Genomic DNA, 19,853 nt, shown 5'->3' on the forward strand with positions numbered 1-19,853 from the left:
ACTTTGCATCTATGAGAAAAACAATGTTTACGTTTGTATCTGTATGAATTAAACAATCGACTTGTTGAAATAGAAAACTGAAATCACAGGGGAAATGGCATAGGTCAATGCAGATGTCACACCTACCAGGACATGTGAAACTGTAATGAACTGGGCACCAGGCAGTCAGCATCATAGCACAGATCACCCCAAAACCAGGGACTAATACAATCAGCAATTACAGAATGAAGCTAAATATACTAAATACAGCAATTCTACTTGAAGGAGTGGAAGTCATGGAATGAAGTAATTAATGATAAAAACTGCCGTGTTACTGGTGTTAACGAGTGTAGCATTCTCTGTTACTTTCTTTCTGAAAAGACCTGCATAAATTTGCTATCCAGGTATGTCCACATTCTGTGATGCAAGAATCTAAAGGAGTCTCCTCATTCTAAAGAGATCTTTTCTTTGACAGTCAGATAACTCATATAGGCCATGGGGGACTGACATCTGTGTCTTGGTTACATTTTACACAAACACCTCTTAAACCTTGGCATGTCAGCATCCTGTCAGGCACGTGTTTCTAGTGACAAAATAGACAACTTTCCCTGCATGGAACATGGCTTCAAACCCTCTTGAAACTAGATGGCTGTAAAGACAACAATAAAATATTTTAAGACCATACATGGAATATTCTGCAAGGTTTGTGATCCTTTTTATAGGGCTTGTTGCTATTCTACAAATACTGTGAAGGCAACAACTCTCTCAGAGACATCAGTATAAAAAAAATAATTCTGTAACATAGCAACAATGTGAAACTTGTCTACACTAAGAAAGGGAGATAAAGAACAAGGCAGTGGAACTGAAAGCAGTCTGCAAACTTGCAGATCCAACATGAAACCTGTTTGGAGGCAACAAAATGAATGCCTAAAGTATGCTTTATTTCTAAGCTTCCTGGGCTTTAGAAAAAAAAAAAAAGATCAGGAACTGACTTGAATAAAGAAGCAAAATAAAATGTAATCAACATCAGTAAGAAGCACAAACTGAGGTTTAAAATCTTCTTTTAAACTGCAGTCTCCTTATTAATGTCACGAAGAATGGTACCTGTGGGTTAAACAGAGCATGGGGACTTCTGAATCTTCCTTTTTTCTCTTTGTGAACTAAGTGATAGAACTACTTGTTTTACAACACAGTTCCCATGAAAAGTAAACATAACTTTGACAGCCATAACACACAAATGGACATCTTTAAAGTCTGGCCATTGTTATAATTTAGAAAAAAACAACAGGTTATGACTAGCATTTGAGGAGGCTATGCAGATCTGCAGTCATGATCCATGTTATTTTACCATCTGAAAACAATGCAACTTAAAATGCTGCTAGATTAAGAATATTAATCATACTTTCACAAAGAGCTCTCTGCTTTGCAAATGTATATTTTTTTTATTCAATACATCCTATAAATTAATCTCCTGGAACAAATTCTGCATCAGAAACCATTTTTTGCCACTATAGTCTTAGACATACAATAGTATCTACATTTTGAAAGTTGTAGAGTTGTTTTAGTCACATCAATTTGACTCAGAAGGACCTGGAGAGCCAATATAAAAGTTGCCTTTTAATAATTTTTCCTTTCTGTCTTATTACACTATTTAAAAATAAGCTAGAATACAAAATGTTGTACTAAGCAATGTTAGATGCCCAACTTATTACTGCTCCATATCCCTCCCAAAAAGCACAGTAGTTCTGAATTAAGGTTGCCACTGTTATTGCTGCTTACTGTGTATAGTACGCAAGCCACTGTGGAGAAACCTAGGCACAATGGATGGCATGGTTACCTTAATTCAGCATTTCCTGGCTTCTGCTAATTAATGTCAAATTCATTAAGTTTCAACATAACTTTTATAGGGTTTTTTGCAACAACCTGAAAATAATAGCAAATAAAATGCATTTCATTCTGTATTATATAAAAGTGGCTGGTCTTTTAAATAGAGTTTTCTGACTTTTTAAATGATAGAACATAACAGTGGGGGAAGAGTTGAAGATAAAATGCACCTAGCTACCATGTTTATTCTGAAGGTTTGGGTGTGCCAAAATTGACAGCCAGCTTTCTTGGCTTTCTCTTGCTGGAAGTGTTTGGTGTTGATTTGTTATGAGGAACGCTTGGAGTAGCCACATTGTCTTGAAATGAAACAGTGGATTGAGCAGCTGGAGGAGATTTTAAAGGAGCTGAAGAACTATCTTGCTGAATGTGGTCAGAAGACATTGGCTGTTCATTCTTTAGTGGTGCAGCTTGAGGGGAACTCTGTAAATCCTTCAGCTCAAAGTTTTTCTTGCTAGCAGCCCTTTTTTTAGTTACCTTTAAATTAAATAAATATTATTTAACAATGCATTCTCAAACAACTGCAAATATTCCACTTTTAGAAAACATGCATACATGTTTAATTGTACAATTACTTTCTAACACTAAATAGTGCTTCACAGTGGGGATGTTGTTCAGCTCATCACGTAGGGACATTTTTTACAACAGCAGAACATTTAGACAATCTCACCTGCAGAGGTATAAATTGGTTGTGAGAACCGACTGGTATAGTTCCTGCAAGAGATGCATTTCCTGGGTAAGAGCCAGGATAATAATGTTTAGGCACTGGAGCTCCCCAGGATACCGGACCAAACATGCAAGACGATGGAGGCATCATATTAGCTGTGAAAATAAGCAAAATAAGGAACTATTGGCTTTTTCCTCACAAAAAAAAAAAGTTACTAACTCCCCAAGCCCCAGAAGTATCCCAACTATGTTTGCCTGCGTGTTTTTTCTTTCTAACAAAGCCTCATGTTCTTCATATTTACTTGAAACTAGGTATGCATTTATTTATTTATTATCAAAATAATTCCAAACAGCTCATCTGTCACAGAACTACATCTGTATGACAGCAGAGTTAAGAGCACTAATGGCATCTGGACTGCAGAGTGTGTGTAATTCAGGATGTTCATATCCATAGCCAAGAGAACTGTGTTAGGGAAGAAGGTTGCAAGTTAGGTCATATCCTGTTGAAGAAAGTCAGCAACACAAACTCTAGGGAAAAGAGATGTAGCAGCTTCTGTATGCATCACTAGGGTGCTACAATGGTGCTGATCCATTATTACTAGATGGTAATGGGATTTCTAACAGAAAACAAAATGAAAACAAACCCAGAAGCTCCACCAGGATCTCTGGGAGTTTTGGAGGGGTTACTTACTATGCTCATGTTTTGCAGTGTCCAAACAGGACTGTGATGCAGCACTTCAGTGCAAGTTGCTTATCAGCAAATACAAACATGAATGCATGGATAACCATTAATGATGTGGGGGCAGGAGGAAATCCATGTAGAAAATCAAGGAAGAGATTCCTAACACATTTGGACTGAGACTACCAGCTTTGTAAATACAGTTGTTCTGATTAAAATAACCCCCCCCCAAAAACTGTTTAAGACTGAATGGACAAATACATTCTTGAGGGAAAGAAATACTTGGGAGAAACATGACTCTAGTGTGAAAATGAAATGAACACACAATGAGAAAAGGTTTATGCACTGTTTTCAAAGCAGTAAGGACATACAACTACATACACAAAGACCAAAAATGGGGCTTTCTGGAAGGCATTAATTTTCATATATAGAATCATTGCAATTTCAGGATATCACAGGATACATTGGACCCTCAAAGGTCATCTTGTCCACCTCCCCTACAGTCAGCAGGGACATGTCCAACTAGATCAGGTTGCTCAGAGGCCCATCAAGCTTGATCTTTAACGTCTCCAGGGATGTGGTCTCAACCACATCTCTGGGCAACCTGTTCCAGTATTTTACCACTCTCATTGTAAAGAGCTTCCTCTTAAAGTCCAAACTAAATCTGTCCTGCTCCAGTTTCAAAACCCCTTGTCCTATCACTACAAGCCTTTGCAAAGAGCCCCTCCCCAGCCTTTCTGTAGGTCACCTTCAGATACTGAAATGCAGCTCTAAGAGCCTTCTCTCCTCCAGGCTGAACAGCCCCAAGTCTCTCCACCTGGCCTCATATGAGAGGTGCTCCAGCCCTCTGAGTATCTTTGTGGCCCTGAGACAGTATCATGACATCTGTACTAGCCAAATACTTACCAGGGGGCTGTGCAAATACTGGAGGAATAGACCCAGGTGGTACAGGAACTCCCAGTGCTTGGTAATTTGGTAACATTGGTGGAGGTGGAGGCAAAGGGAAATTTACTCCTACAGAACTCTGAAGAAGGAAAGGAATGATTACAAACAGGCACAGTGCAAGAGAGACAAACACATTAAAACATTCTTTTCATCCTCACCAAACGCTGTAAAGCAAAAAGTGCAGCTTTCTCCTTCGCTTCAGCTTCCGAGTGACACTGTGGTCCATGAACCAACAAACCGTTTGACAGTTTTATGTGACAAACTGTCATGGTCTAGAAAAAGAGAGAGAAGATTTTTGAGGGAACTGTTATTGCTGACAAATGCTGTGAGACAGAAACACAGGATTTGTTTCTTTGGGAAAAAGGCAAACAAAAGGAGCCAATGTTTAATACAGGGCAAGTGAAACAAAGTTGAGATCCATAACTTTTGCAGAAGAAAGAATTTTACCTGTGGTGTTTTTGTGAAAGAAAAATCTGGCTGTGACATTCCAGCAAGAGAACAAATATGACAAAGCTCAGAAACAGTAGACAGTGCAGGCTGTGGACAAGTGAAAGGGTGACCTCCAGTTTCCAATGCTGGTGTCTTCTGAGGGCCTCCAGTGCTATAAGCCTTGTTCATATAAGCAGCTGGAGAAAACAAAATAGAAGGAACAAAAAAAAAAAATAAAAGCTGTATCATAAATATTTCTTTCACTGAAAGGTAGCAACTTTATTATAAGGGCGAAAAAAAAAAAGCTTAATTTTTTTCCCCAGTATTTTAATATCCGATTAATAAGATATTTTCAGATTTGAAGTAGAAACAAAGAAAATTTACTATACTATTACTTGAAAATCAGTACTATACTAAATGTCAGTTCTATTCTAAAATGTCACTACAAGGTGAAGCTCTGAACTATGAGATGATGTCTAAACATACCCATTTTTTTGGTTTGTCTATACTGCGAGGCAGCTCCATGGCAATCCTGTCTACTAGACGGAGCAGGAACATCATTGACTTGGGATTTCACCTCATTCCTTGTTTCCAGGTCAGAGCCATCTATCTTCAAAATCTCTTTGAGCATCTGTGTTCCTTTCTTTAAAGATAAAATAAAACATTCAGGGACACTATGGTATTCACATAACACTACTTTCTTACTTAGCTCTGAATATCATAGTAACAGAACCTGAATTTTTGTTCTTCCTATCAATTACATTTTAGCAAAGCACAGATAACAGTATCATAGCGTAAACAAATGTATTTGTTAATTGTCTTTGGAAATGGCTAAGTAAAAGCTCATCAATATGTTTTAAAAGACAGTATGAGGTTTCATGGAGTTTCTATAAATAGGAGCACTTATGCTAAAGCAGCAGATGGTAAATTACAATGTAATGATTCCAGTAGTATACAGACCATAACAAATGATTGTGGTGACAGATGTTCTTCATTTTTAGCTCTTGTTTCCTTGGAGTAGGTCTGCACTTCATTTTCTTTGGAAATTTTCAAAGAAGCTAGAAGGTTTTCAAGTTCATTGTCCTTCTTAAAACACATTCAAAAAAACAAAAAGGGCACACCAATTTAGTGTATTACAAGCAGGTGCAAGAGGAAGGGTATATTAGTTTGAGATTAGTTTTATGCTCATTCAGGACTTTTTAGCTTGGCCAGATTGCAGAGTACCCTCTGCTCAGACTGTGAACAGTTACCCAGAGACTACTTCAAGTTTTGCATACTAAAAAGATGCAAATATTGACCAATACAGAGTTTATATAAAGACTGATCAAGGTTATACATATTTGCCTTGTTATGAACATGAATTTGTGCACAAGTAACCAGGAATAACTGGACCAACGTGGACTGGAAACAGAAGTTATTCAAAGAATACAAGAACATCAACTATCTCTTACCTTTCCACCTGTGGAGGGACTATCAACTACAGCCTTCTGAAGTACAGGCATGTTGGGACTTTCATTCCTCTTCAAAAGTTTGATATTGTACTTATTCACATCTGCAAAATTCTAAAATACATGGTAGCATTTATCAGTGAATAGCAGCAACACTCCGTGACTTGTTATAATGCAATATTAGAAATGCATCTGCAGACAGCCTTCACAAGCTAACATTTTTAACAGATTCCAGCTTACTGGAAACCTAGTGTTTGTGTTTCCCCATTACAACATAATTTTCAGAGCCTGAAAGCAGCAAGAAAATCATTTGGTAACATCTTCTGCACTCTTATTTTCGGTCTATAAAATATCTCTCTTGGGAAAAAAAGAAAGATTATCTAGGAAAGAACTATGATACCAGCTAAAGAGAAATCTGTACAATGATGAATCAGTGTGTGTGTGGGGGGGTGGAATTAATTACATAGTACAGGAGAAATTACCTGTTTGTTTGGTACTTTGTTATGTGGCTGACTTTCACCTCTTGTAACTCTGTAGTCTTCTTTAACTATAAAGGAACACACTCTTTTGAAATGCTCTTACAAATCATAATAATAATCAAGACTCAAAATAAACTAATCACTCCAAACAAGCACCCAGAGTTGGAATAGTTCCAATGGTTGCATCAAATGTTTTACTCATTTAGTCAATTGATGCATGCTTTTCTTGTAGGATAAAACAAAATGAAGTATACAGAATACTACAACTAACTCGCTTTATATTCTGTAAGCATGACCACAAGCAAATTTTCAAAGTTAAGGTGTGGGGATTTTTTTTGCTTTGTTTTTATACCACATGGGTGGAAAGTCATTGTGAATTGTTTCAGTTGGGAAAGACCTCTAAGAATCATCAAGTCCAATCATCAACCTAAGACCATTATGACCATTAATACATAGAATAAACCAGGTTGGAAGAGACCTTCAAGATCATCGCGTCCAATCCATCATTAAACCATGTCCCAAAGTGCCATGTCCACACATTTCTTGAACACCTCCCTCCACCTCCCTGCCCAGTCTGTTCCAATGCCTGACCATTCCTGCAGGAAAGACATTTTTCCTAATATCCAACCTAAGTCTCACATGGCACAATTTCAGGCCATTTCGTTTCATTCTACCACCTGATACTATGGCAAAGAGACCAAGCCCCACCTCACTCCAACCTCCTTTCAGGGAATTGTAGAGAACAATGAGGTCTCCCCTCAACCTCCTCTTCTGCAGACTGAACAACCCCATTCCCTCAACTGCTCCTTGCAATGCTTTTCTTTAGGCCCTTCACCAGCTTTGTGTCCTTTCTCTGGAAACGCTGTAAGTTTGATTCAGGATTAAGCGTGGAATAACCTAATATGTATATCAGGGATATTTGACAAGGAGAAGTACATTACAGAGCTTATATAACATTGCATATAATATTTTCTGTCAATAACTACCAAAAAAATAACAACATCACCAGCCATTCAATGAAGATCAGATAAAGTAAGTAGTTCTAAACAAAGATTTTTATTACAGTACTTACATTTTTTGTATGGCTCCTGTTTTCTTTGCTGACCTTTAAAGCTGCTGTCATTGAATCCTGGCTTACAGAACTGATTACCAGTTCCCAGCTTGATTTCCTGAGGTAGAACTGCACCCTAGGATTTCAAACACCAAACCTTAGCCAGAAGACTATGCATCTATCGCTTACATGGTAGTCCCACGTGATTACCTCTTTCCAGAGCTATGCATACACAGTGTAACAATACTTTAATCCAGAAGGTTTATTTGTAACATTAACTAGAAAGCTTTCTGATGAAATGAGCTGACATAGAAAGTAAGTACCAGGGGTCTGTTTAAAGTTTATATGCTTACCTTCTCGTGCATATTTTGCTGGATGTGGTGAGACTTCCCAGAACTCTGCAATGACTGCCATATGCTGCAGAATTCATCATCTTGCTTACTCTGTGCCTGACAAAAGAATAAGCAACACCCCCCAACAATCTCAGCAGCTATAAACTCAACTTTAAACCAGCTAATCATGCACAAAGACATTCTGAAAATCCTAGGTCCAAGTTTAACAGTGCTCAGACAACAGAAGTTTTCACACTGACAGTAGAACATGCAAGTATTATGAAACAGGCTATTGTGGTGGGCTGCACTGATATAACAACTCTTCCTAAGAATCACTATTAAACTGAGATGAGCATAGTTTGTTTTGAGATAGTTTTTGTTTTGTTATTGGAAGTATGAAGATAGGAAAGATCATGAAATGTAATTAAACTCAGATAACTGAAAACGGTTTCAAAAGCATGCCTTGTTTTGTGAGGCATTACATAAATCAGGCTCAGCTGCTTCAGAACATTACACCTCTGTCACCACAGAGCTGAACCCCAGCTACATAAAAAATTCTTCCAAAAATCTAGAATCTAAACATGGATAGCACAGGATGTTACATTCATTCAAGAACTGGGACAAAGTTCTGCTTCAGTAACCTGGAATAAAAAAATCTGATGTACAAAGCTACGTGGTAATCATGAGAAAAGAACACTCACTCTAAATAGGAAGACAAAAATACATGTTGAGACATGGGGTCTAATACTCATTGCATCAGAACACTCACTTTATTTTTCTGATTGCCACTCAGAAATGATCCTTTCTGGATTAAGTTGGAGTTGCCTTGATTTTCAGCCCTGAGATTGCATTGCTGCCTTCCATTCAGCTGCTAAATTGAGCGAAAAAAACATGTAAGTACTTTACTACCTTAAATCTTCTTCTGGATAGTAGTAAGTCTTGTAGTATAGACTTGGAAAACACGAGATAGATCTTCTCAAACACACCTATGGCAGCATGAACTTACTCATTAAGCTAATTTTCTTTAAAGAAGTCACTTGTTAAAAAATGAAGTGTAACTAAGTCAATGAGAATCCTAATTCACTTGTACTTTTCTCTTCTTTACTGTATTTTCAAAGTAAATCATAACCAAGAAACAAATAATGTCTTTGCTTTCTGAGCACAGACAAACAGCCTGTGGGAAGTATTGTTTGAAAGAGAGCTTTAAAGAAATAATTGCATCTCTGCCCAAACAAACTACTGATTGACAGCAAATGTGGTGTCACTGCTCCTAACTATGTCTCTTGAAAATGCAACTGGAACTACTCAAAGTAAACCAACTGTCAATAAGAAACTTTGGATCCTTTTTTACGAACTGGATTAACCCATTTCTCCAAGACAAGGATTATCCTACTTCTAATACACAGACATAAATACCAAATTTTGCTTGCACTAATTCAGCTTTTAAGGAAAAACATTTTTGCAGAAACAAAAGAAAAGTCTTACTTGAGTAGGAACAAAAAGGGACCGAGGAGAATGGTTGAGGCCTCCCAGATGCACTTTTTGTGAGCACACAGATGACAGATCAGATGCATGAGAATTGTAGTTACTCACAGCTGGCTGAAGTTTAACTACGGCCGTCAGCTTTTCATTTTCCATTTCTAACCGGCTACCATGAGACAGGTTAATTAAGGCACTTGATGGCAGACGATAACCTCGGGCAGGTGAGCACCTTAAGAAAAGTGAATTACATCATTGCTTCGTGTAGTTTCATCATTGACATTTCCATACATCTGATTTAACATCACTGTTGCCTCTATGCCAAAAGATAACACCACAAAGTTGGAACAGCAGAGGCTGAAAAACATATCCAATACTGAAATCTAGCACCATTACACGTAACATTCACCTCATTATGCCTCTGGCTGTCAAAATCAGAAAACAACAGAAATTGCTACTACTCTATGTTGTACCTTTCAATGCTGAGTGAATTGTTTTAGCACAATTCTGTAGCCAATATATCTGCAGAAAAACAATGAACCAGGAAACAGTACTTTTTTTTCCCCCCTGAGATGAAGCCAGTAGCAGAATTATAAACTGAAGCACAGCAGCACTAAGTTTTCTATCTTTCTTTGTGATTCTGAACACTGAAGATCATCTGTGTTACAGGGCACACTCTTCCAAGTGAGAAGTTTGTGTTTTGCTTGCTGAACACAGGAAATAGGTAAGATTTTCCTCTAATTTCTGTTATAAACCCCTTATCGAAGAAAAACAGTAAACAGAGCCTTCTGGGTAAAACAGTGCACTCAGAAGTTTACCTGCTTAGATACAGAAAAGATCTCTCTTTAGATCAAAAGCATTAACCATAGACTGGTTTAGGTTGGAAGGGACACTTCCCTAAGAAAAATTTTGTTTTTTAATGGTGGTTAGAATTTGGTGCCTAGGTATCAATTATTGATAGTTCAGAGTCCCTTCTTCACAGAGATGGATGACTAATGACTGTTTTTTAATTGGTAGGTTAAAGACACACTGACAATAATCCGTTTTCTACGTATTTGTTTTAGGAAGACATGTGGATCTAGTGCTTTATTCTGATGGTTCATACTTGCTTTCTGCAAACCAGAATCTTCTAAATATGCAAAAAAGCCTAAAAAGCATTTCCAAAACATAATAGGCGGCAGAAAAATTAAGAAGACTCAACCAAGCCAAAAGCAATGGTTTCAAGTAATCTATAGCAAGAGGATGAAATGATGATGAAACCCCTTGTACAAACCTTATAGTCAGGCCTCCAAGGAATTCTTCATCAAACAAAACTTCGAAGAGCACATCTGTTTCTCTGCTGGCTACAGAAAACAAAGGAAAAAGTCATCCTATACATGAAACTGTAGTGTTTTAATTTAAATTATGTAAATATAAGAAAATCAATTAGCAACAACAACAACAAATTCTATTCCTTAAATAAACTACTTCATAAGCAACGAGTTGTAAAATCTTCTCGAAGTCATATATGGCTGCCCATTAAGATGTACTTTCAGGAGAAATGGACCACACCTAACAACCTTAGCAACCTGCATTGTCAGAGCCAAAATTTATAGCAGTGTTAAAGGTGTCAAACACTGCCAGAGAAGAGATGTGAGCCATCTTCACATTCAGGAAGCCAGAAACCAACAACTTCAACGTGACCTTCTTATAGGATCACAGAGTAGTTTTGGTTGGAAAAGACCTCCAAGATCACCAAGTCTAACCATCAACCTAAGACCATCAATGGCAATTAAACCATGCCCTGAAGTGCCATGTCCACACGTTTCTTGAAGACCTTCAGGCATGTTGATTCCACCGCCTTCCTGGCCAGCCTGTTCCAATGCTTGACCACTCCTGCAGCAAATAGATTTCTCCTAATATCCAACCTAAGGCTTGCCTGGCACAAATTCAGGCCATTTCCTGTCATTCTATCACCTGATACTAAGGAGAAGAGACCGACCCCCACCTCACCCCAACCTCCTTTCAGGGAGTTGTTGGCAACAATGAGGTCTCCCCTCAGCCTCTACTTCAAAGTAAACAATCCCAGTTTCCTCAGCTGCTCCTCACAAGACCTGGTCACTAGACCCTTCACCAGCTTTGCTGCTGTTCTCTGGACCTCAGTCTTTGCCCATATTTTCCCATTTTCGGCATGAGAACAGCTGCAGGAAAGCCTCAGTAATGGCTAGCTGAAGCTGTGCTTTAATTTGGGTGCTTTAAGGGCTTCTGGGTTACTTTAGGGGCATCTGCAGGCGGAAGGACCCCAAGGGACAAGCAGGACTGGCGGGAGCTGTTCTGAGGTCTGGGTGTCAGGAGAGAGGGCACAGGCTCTTCTCACTTGCTCCCTGTGACAGGACAAGGAGCAATGGACATAAGCTGCAGCACAGGAGGTTCCACCTCAACACAAGGGGGAACTTCTTTACTGTAAGGGTCGCAGACCACTGGAACAGGCTGCCCAGAGAGGTTGTGGAGTCTCCTTCTCTGGAGACTTTCAAGGCCCGTCTGGATGCGTTCCTCTGTGACCTGAGCTAGATTGTATGGTCCTGCTCTGGCAGGGGGGTTGGACTTGATGATCTCTTTGGGTCCCTTCCAACCCCTGACATCCTGTGATTTTGTTCCCCTCCCTTATTTTTTTTTGCATCTCATTTTCTCCCTCAGATTGCCTTCTTAAGAAGGGTGTAGCCAGCAGGTCAAGGCAGGTTCTCCTCCTCCAGTAAGACCACATCTAGAGTACTGTGTCCAGTTCTGGGCTCCCCAGCTCAAGAGGGACAGGGATATACTATAGAGTGTCCAAAGGAGGTCTACAAGGATGATTAAAGGACTGGAACATCTCTCTGATAAGGAGAGGCTGAGAGACACGGGGCTGTTTAGTCTGGAGAAGAGAATGCTGAGAGGTATCTTACTAATGTTTATAAAAATCTGAAGTGTGTTTGTCAAGAAGAGGAGGTCAGTCTCTTTTCAAGGGTGTCATGTGATAGGACAATGGAACACAGGAAGTTCCACCTCAACCTGAGGAAAAACTTCTTTAGTGGAGCAGGCTGCCCAGAGAACTTGTAGGACTCTCCTCTGGAGAGCCACATGATCCTGCTTTGGCAGGGAATTTGGACTAGATCTTGGAGGTCCCTTCCACTCCCTACCATTCTATGATTAAGAAGGAACAAAGGGTAAGTAATTTCTTATTTAAAGTACAGCGATGTAGTATTTGAAATTAAAATCCAATAGCTGTAGGTTTAATTCAAAACAGTACACACAATTAGTGGCTTCAAGTTGCTTCACAGGTGAGAAATTTCAGTGCCTTCACAACCATTACACTGAACACTTTTCTGAAGCCTGCTTTCACATCGTGAGCTGCTATATAGCTGTAATACTACAATTATGAAGAAAATATTACCTCCTTTAATTCCTATAATGGTACCTCGAAGACCAACCGGAACGGAGAAGTTCTCTCTGACATTGACGACGCGGTCAAACAGCCTGTACTCTGCATCTCGATCTGGAATAACGCCGTTCTGTTGCTCTAATGGCTGACAATAACCAAAAGACACTGTTAATGCTTGCAAAAATGTAGGAATTACAATCAAAATTCATGTAAAACAATATCTGAAGCACCCAGTAAATGGAAAATGAATTGCTGAAGAACACAGAATCTTCCCTCTGCAGATACAAGGCAAACTTTCATTATTTTTCTCTTGTAACTCTGACTTGTTGCTTCTGCCTGAGACGCAGCAGTGCTGTGCACTATCCAAGGCAGACCAAGGGGATCAATTTAGACAAAATAAAGCCACTCGGTGTAACCTGCCTGTCTCAGTAATGTGAGTATCTGTGAAATGCTAGGCAAGATGAGCAGTGGATCCTATGTCAAGAACTGAAGAAAAAGCAAAACAGGGAAGAGGAGATAAATGGGACATTTTATTTTGCCTTCATTATACAGCCAGTAACTGTAAGAGTTAAAATCAGAAGGCAAAAAGAGAACTGAAAGTCAGCATAACACGTGATAGAGTTTGCAGCGAGTGTAAATTCTCTCCTTTCACAGACAATTATTCTCAAATTGATTTTCCAGAAAACATCATAAAACATTCTCTTCCATCAATACCTTAATAAAATTCCACTCCCTGAAAGTTGATATGCTTAGGTAAAGTAAGTATGATCTGGACATCTTAATTTAAAAAAAAAAAAAAGGAGAAAAAGAAAAAAGAGACACTTTAAAAAGACACTTTTCCACCTCACTTACTCTGTACAGCAAATGGGGTTTCACAGTTACTCGCACCTTCTTGTTGCTCTTTCTCTGCTGAAGGAAAAGAACAGAGAGTCATTACAAACTAGCGTAGGGCACCAACGCTGCATTTCATGTACAGCAAAGCACCTGAAAGGATAACATAGAATCCTTTTGCTTCTTTTAGATAAAACCATACATCTTTCATAAAGTCTTTTGGACAAGTAAGTCCTGTTTTTAAAACATGATTGATTTCTTACCAAAGGTTTTGCACTGTTTAGCTAATTCCAGAATTCGCAATTTCATGAACAGGTCCTTGCAAGTAATTTCAAAGAAATCAGCTCATTATTTCACGTGGGCTTGCCCTTAGCTTTTGCTTTAATAATTTCCTGGATCCCTTGCGGAGACAGGATGAGGGGCAACAGCTTTAAGCTGGAGGAGGGCAGATTTAGAGTAGATATTATCAGTATCAGTATCACTAAGGTTGGAAGAGACCTCAACGATCATCAAGTCCAACCTGTCACCACAGACCTCATGACTAGAGTAGGGAGGACATTAGTGCCCACTGCAGGCTTGAACTCACAACCTTCCCATTAAGGGTCTTATGTGCTACCAACTGAGCCACAGGTGTTTTTTAATTATGAAGAAATTCTTTACTGGGAGGTTGGTGAGGCACTGGAACAGGTACCCAGGAAGGCTATGGATGCCCCCTCCCCTGGAGATGTTCAAGACCAGGTTGAACCATTCAACCCAAACCACTCTTTACTGATTTACAGTCTTTACTGCTAAGACCAGAGCTCAGGAATTTCAGACACAGGAGGTAAGGGAGGGAGGAAGACTCTCCACTGGTGTGGACTGGGTTAGAGACTGCTTGGATGGAATTAAAATGCACAAACCTATAGGCCCTGATGGGGTGCATTCATGAGTGCTGAGTGAGCTGGCTGATGTTACCGTACCACTCTCATTTCCGAAAGATCATGGAGAACAGGGGAGGTCCCTGAGGACTGGCAGAGGGCCGCTGTCACTTCAATCTTCTAAAAGGGCAAGAAGTAAGCCCTAGGCAACTACAGACCTGTCAGCCTCACCTTCAGCCCTGGAAAGATGATGGAGCAGCTCATTCTAGAGGCTATCTCTAACCATATGAAAGAAAAGGTTATCCAGAGTAGCCAGCATGGATTCACTAAGGGGAAATCTTGCTTGACTGATACGACAGCCTTCTATGAAGGCATGACCAAATGGACGGATGAAGGGAAAGCAGTGGGTATCATCTACCTTGACTTCAGCCAGGGTAATGTCTCCCGTAACACTCTCCTAGGTAAACTCAAGAAAAGTGAGTGAGATGATTGGTATGTGAGGTGGGTTGGTAACTGACTCAACAACAGAGTTCAGAGGGTTCTGATCAGCGGTGCATGTGATGCATACCTTGCATTTCTCTATTTCTTCCTCAATTTTCTCAACAATGGCTGCATCCAAAATTTGCAAGTCACAAGATGAGCGAGACAATGCAGACACAGGATGTGCCTTTAACCAGGCAACAATTTCCTGAACCTTCTCAGCTCTAAATAAAAAACAACATCACTTAAAACTTCTAACTACACATACCAACCATTTTAGCATGTTCCTTAATTTAATCAGTCAGGAATTACGACATAGGTACAACGCTTGTACATGCTCGAAGTAACAGGACTGAAGAGTTCTGTAGGGGGTTACAATAGAGTTTAAAACAAATAATTTAACTGAAACCATACTACACTGTTTCAAAACTGTAACCTGAAATTTTATCCCAGAAAAAAATAATTAAAACTTCAATTAATTTACTAAATACTTTAAACTATGTTTGCATCTAACCAACTAACCATGCCAAGCTGCAGGCATCTGCTTCTCACAACACACGAAGAACTAACTTCAGGGCATGCTTCTGGTAAAATGGAGCAATACATCCACCTGGTAAGAGCCTTGTGGAGTTCAATATCATGAAGACTTAGCAGCTCAAACTCTTAAGTAGGGTGTACTCGCTAATAATAAAAGCTTTATATTTCTATGCTGTATCTGGAACCTTGCCTCTGAAACTCCCTGAACATATACTAAAAACATGCAAAGGACTTTTTCTTCTTTAAATCACAGAAATCAAACTTCAAGAGCTCTTAAACAAAAACAATATTTATTTTAAGAGCTTTATCTTCAAAGAATGATCTTTTGGTGACTTTTTGACTATTCATAGCTACGCCTATGTGAAATTTCCTTCGAAAAGCAAGAATTATGAGGTAGCCATCAAAACAGCAAGTTTTTAAGTTACTGAACCCGAGACAAGAGTGTGACAGGCTTGAACTCCACAATTGGAATGTACACTATTCTGACCACTTTTTCAGAGTCATCACTGAACAATCATGCTGTTCAAGGAACAGCAAGGTTTCAGTTACATGGCAACCATTATATGATCATTACCAATTTTCACAGTGTCAGCCTTCATCCTACTTCCTCTAGAAATGAAAACTTATTAAAAATAAAAGGGCAGAAATATGGCTTACCCGTTCTCATCCTCTCCAGGCCAAATGTCATCTTCATAGAATATATCCTCCTGGCTATTCTTGGCTATATAATTAAATAGTTCAGGGACCCTAAAAAAATTAATAAATGCAAGACAAATTTAGTTTTATCTGAGAACAGACCACCAAAAAACCTCATCAAAACAAACCTTGGGCTTCAACACTTTTGGAGCCCAGATGGATTATTGTTTTTAAACTTAATTTAGCCTATACTGTTCAGCTGTCAAGGGTAAGCGGGTGACAAAATTACTCTATGCCAAAATATGCTTCTCCTTGGAACTAGAGACTACTTGAAACAGAAAGTTGGAGTACAAGAAATTCCTAAATCTCCAAGAGCACACTCATCAGTTCTTAGAAGACTTGCATGCAGAGGACAAAATCTGGAGATTAACATTAAGGTGGAAAATTTCAATATTTACCTTTCTAAATACTCAGCAAGTAATTGTTCTACTGCAGAAGAATACATCCATTCATTTCCAACTTTCTTAGTATAGCCAGGAACTTCTTCATTTTTCTTATTGAACTTCAGGTTTAGCCCCACATTTGCTTTGTGATCTCCATGAGGACTGGTAACAAGTGAAAAGTGTATTATTGCAAGTTAATAGATGTGTGCGCACATTAAAAACACAGAAAATTATGTTCTCAGCCTTAAAGTATAGAAAAATTAAATTCATTGTATCATTTACTTGTTAGCACTGTGACAGCTATATACATTACAGGACACAAACTGTGCTATGATAGATGTCCTTATTGCAAAGGAGACTAGGGCATACTTTACTTCTCTTCCTTAAATCACAGAATGGTAGGGGTTGGAAGGGACCTCTGGAGATCACTGAGTCCAACCCCGCTTACAATGCAGGTTAGCCCAAAGAAGGTTGCACAAGAACATGTCCAGGCAGCTTTTGAATGCCTCCAGAGAGAAGAGACTCCTCCAACTCCCCAGGCAGCCTGGTCCAGTGCTCCACCACCCCTAAAGAAGTTACTTCTCATGTTTAGATGGAACTTCTTATGTTCAAGTTTGTGCCTGTTACCCTTTGTCCTGTCACTGGGCACCACTGAAAAAAGAATGGCCCTATCCTCCTGACATCCACCCTGGAAGTATTTGTAAGCATTTATGAGATCCCCCCTTTCAGTCTGTTTTAAGTCTGTTAAAGCCCCATTCTCTCAGTCTCTCCTAATAAGAGAGATGTCCCAATCACCTCATCATCTTTGCAGGCCTTTTCTGCACCCTCTCCAGCAAGTCTCTGTCCCTAATCCAGGGAGCCCAGAACTGGACACCATATTCCAGATGTGGCCTCACCAGAGCAGAGTAGAAGGGGAGGAGAACCTCCCGCATCTGGTTTGCCACACTCTTTTTGACACACTCCAGGATGCCATTGGCCTTCTTGGCCACAAGGACACATTGCTGGCTGATGGTTATCCTGAAACAAAATCTAAGCAACCACAGCAGGGTATGTTTTAGCTTTCTTCCTTAGTTGAGACCTAATCAGCCACAATCTACCTGGCATTTACCAAGAGGTAGGAGGACGTCCCCGAACAATCAGAGGGGAACAAATGTACACATTAAATCACAAGAAGATGCTTGTGCATCAACCACTTCAGCAAGTTGTCCTAGGAAACTCAAACTCCTGCTGCAATTCTGGAAATAGCTGACAAGGAAGTCAATTTCTGTCTTGCTACAATACTAAAGCCAACAGAAGACTCTCCAGTAAACAAAAATTAAACAGAAGTTTGTGGTAGGAGAGAAAAGCACTGCATATGAATTTAATTTACAGCAAATGTGCTGTGGAGAGAGCTTCGCATCGTAAACCGGTATTACACTTCATAAGAACAACGCCTGAACACACAACTCCACAGAATTTCTATCAGATTTAGAAGCATCTCTACAGTTAAAATTCACAAGGAGAACTTACTTCTTCTTTGATCCTCTTCCAATAAAGATACTCCCTGTAAATCTGGAGACAAGATAGCCACTTATTCCAAGACGGCTGGCCAAAATATATGCAGGATTGTATTTCACAGAATATTTCTTTAAAACAAAGAAATAAAAGATATTGGCAATTCCCGAAGGGTAAGAATTTTTATACAAAGAGAAAATTAATAACATGGATATATTTAGATTGCAAAGTATACTTGCTTAGTAAAAGCATTTAATATGAATCAAACTGAAGCACTTACATGCTGGTTCTGTATTAAAGGATCAAGCTGGGGTTCACATGGAATACTGAACACTACACGAATTCTACCTTCTGTGATCACATCACGTGAATCTTGAACCTTGGAGAGAAACACTATGCATTAAAAATGTTATTCAAAACCAGCAGTCTTTGGATACTACTTCATCAACAGTTTTACCTCCACCAGGGACATAGATGCTTTGGGATTCATGATATTGCTTTGACTTGCACACTGCTGCCTCATAAATACAAATCCAAAAGCATCAAAGCAAAGGAATCCACTACTGAAAATGGTCCAAAATAGTTCTGCTGCATAACTTGAGTGCAAGATTATTATGCTACTTTTTTTTGTGTTACAGCAGCAACCTCTTCCTCTAAACCACCACAGAATCTCAGATTTAAAATTTTAGCTAGCAAATGCTGCCACACAACATCTTAGATTTTCAGGCTTGCAAATAGGTAATTCTATGGGGGGAAAAATGATGGAATTATTGGAACTAACTTCTCCCATGCAGCCATAGTAAGGAGATCCCAGCATAAAGGTTGTGCTTCCAGGAGGAAACAAGTCATCCAAAGTTTTGATGTTTGAAAAACGAGAGTCAAAGGCTTTGATATCCTACAAAAGAAAGACACAATTAATAATGTTCATTACCACTTGTTTCAGTAGAATGATTTAAAAGTTCATATAAATGCTTACTCTAAAACATAATCCAAGTCTGGAATGGTTCATCCAAGGCAAAGAAGTTAATGCTGTATGACAAATGCCGTTACATAAGCAACTATGCTATCTTATAGAGCACCACTACTGTGAATTCATCCAAAATATCAGTAATGAAAAGATTACAAAAGCCATTTTTTTCAGTAAGATCTCAAAACTATGCAACAGGGTCCCAAATTTTGTGACAAAATGCTTGCCTAACACATTATGTTTGTTTATTTTTAATACAGTAAATTAAGATGCCTATGTCTGGCTTTTTTTCTTTTTTCCTTCCTTCAAAAGAGCATACACCTTTTCTTCTGTGCAACTTCCCCTGCCCCAACCAAGTAAGAAGCTGTGTGCAAGAAGATACTGAACTTCTATATTTACCTTGACAACGGTTTGGTAAACAAAAGGAAGAGCTTGTTTTGACCACTGCTTCTCCAAATAAACTTCTCCGTTTTGGTGTAGCTGATATCTATTACCAGTGAGTAACTGAGCATACACAACTATTGATGTTTCATGAATAACTATTCCTTTTCTTCTCAGGTAGCTGAATGCAAAGAGGAATATTTAGTTTTCATTACAATAAACAGAATTGAAGCAAGAGGGTGGAATTAATTTATTATTGGGGAAAAAACAAATCAAAACAAAACACAAAAGTTCTTAATAAAAGGATTCGAATAGTTCCTTTCTGCTTTATAAAAAGTACCCACAATAAACAGCCTAACCAATTCCTTCTCTGCTGTTGTACAGCCATCACTACATGGCTAGGTGTGGTAACTTAAACACATTATCACCTCTACAGTGGGGTTAGGGTAATTAAAGCAGTTA

At 39.0% G+C, this 19,853-nt stretch overlaps 1 protein-coding gene across 1 annotated transcript in view; it reads right to left on the minus strand.

The window, feature by feature from the left end:
* Window positions 1-965: 965 nt before the first annotated feature.
* The window catches only part of XRN1 (5'-3' exoribonuclease 1), a 34,687-nt gene continuing 15,799 nt past the window's right edge, over window positions 966-19,853 (minus strand). Inside the window, exons 21-43 of the mRNA XM_054166182.1 lie at window positions 19,410-19,572; window positions 18,825-18,938; window positions 18,324-18,422; window positions 18,059-18,174; window positions 16,565-16,711; window positions 16,128-16,217; window positions 15,022-15,157; window positions 13,618-13,674; window positions 12,778-12,910; window positions 10,642-10,711; window positions 9,375-9,600; window positions 8,659-8,760; window positions 7,911-8,006; window positions 7,579-7,693; window positions 6,510-6,574; window positions 6,031-6,141; window positions 5,540-5,665; window positions 5,066-5,222; window positions 4,598-4,776; window positions 4,309-4,422; window positions 4,112-4,229; window positions 2,531-2,682; window positions 966-2,337 (exon numbers count right to left, since the gene is read on the minus strand). Of these exons, the coding sequence (XP_054022157.1) occupies window positions 2,047-2,337; window positions 2,531-2,682; window positions 4,112-4,229; window positions 4,309-4,422; window positions 4,598-4,776; window positions 5,066-5,222; window positions 5,540-5,665; window positions 6,031-6,141; window positions 6,510-6,574; window positions 7,579-7,693; window positions 7,911-8,006; window positions 8,659-8,760; window positions 9,375-9,600; window positions 10,642-10,711; window positions 12,778-12,910; window positions 13,618-13,674; window positions 15,022-15,157; window positions 16,128-16,217; window positions 16,565-16,711; window positions 18,059-18,174; window positions 18,324-18,422; window positions 18,825-18,938; window positions 19,410-19,572 (2,977 nt within the window). The 3' untranslated portion in view covers window positions 966-2,046. The remainder of the gene's footprint in view (window positions 2,338-2,530; window positions 2,683-4,111; window positions 4,230-4,308; window positions 4,423-4,597; window positions 4,777-5,065; window positions 5,223-5,539; window positions 5,666-6,030; window positions 6,142-6,509; window positions 6,575-7,578; window positions 7,694-7,910; window positions 8,007-8,658; window positions 8,761-9,374; window positions 9,601-10,641; window positions 10,712-12,777; window positions 12,911-13,617; window positions 13,675-15,021; window positions 15,158-16,127; window positions 16,218-16,564; window positions 16,712-18,058; window positions 18,175-18,323; window positions 18,423-18,824; window positions 18,939-19,409; window positions 19,573-19,853) is intronic.

This window comes from Dryobates pubescens, chromosome 13 (assembly GCF_014839835.1).
Source record: "Dryobates pubescens isolate bDryPub1 chromosome 13, bDryPub1.pri, whole genome shotgun sequence".
NCBI lineage: Eukaryota > Metazoa > Chordata > Aves > Piciformes > Picidae > Dryobates > Dryobates pubescens.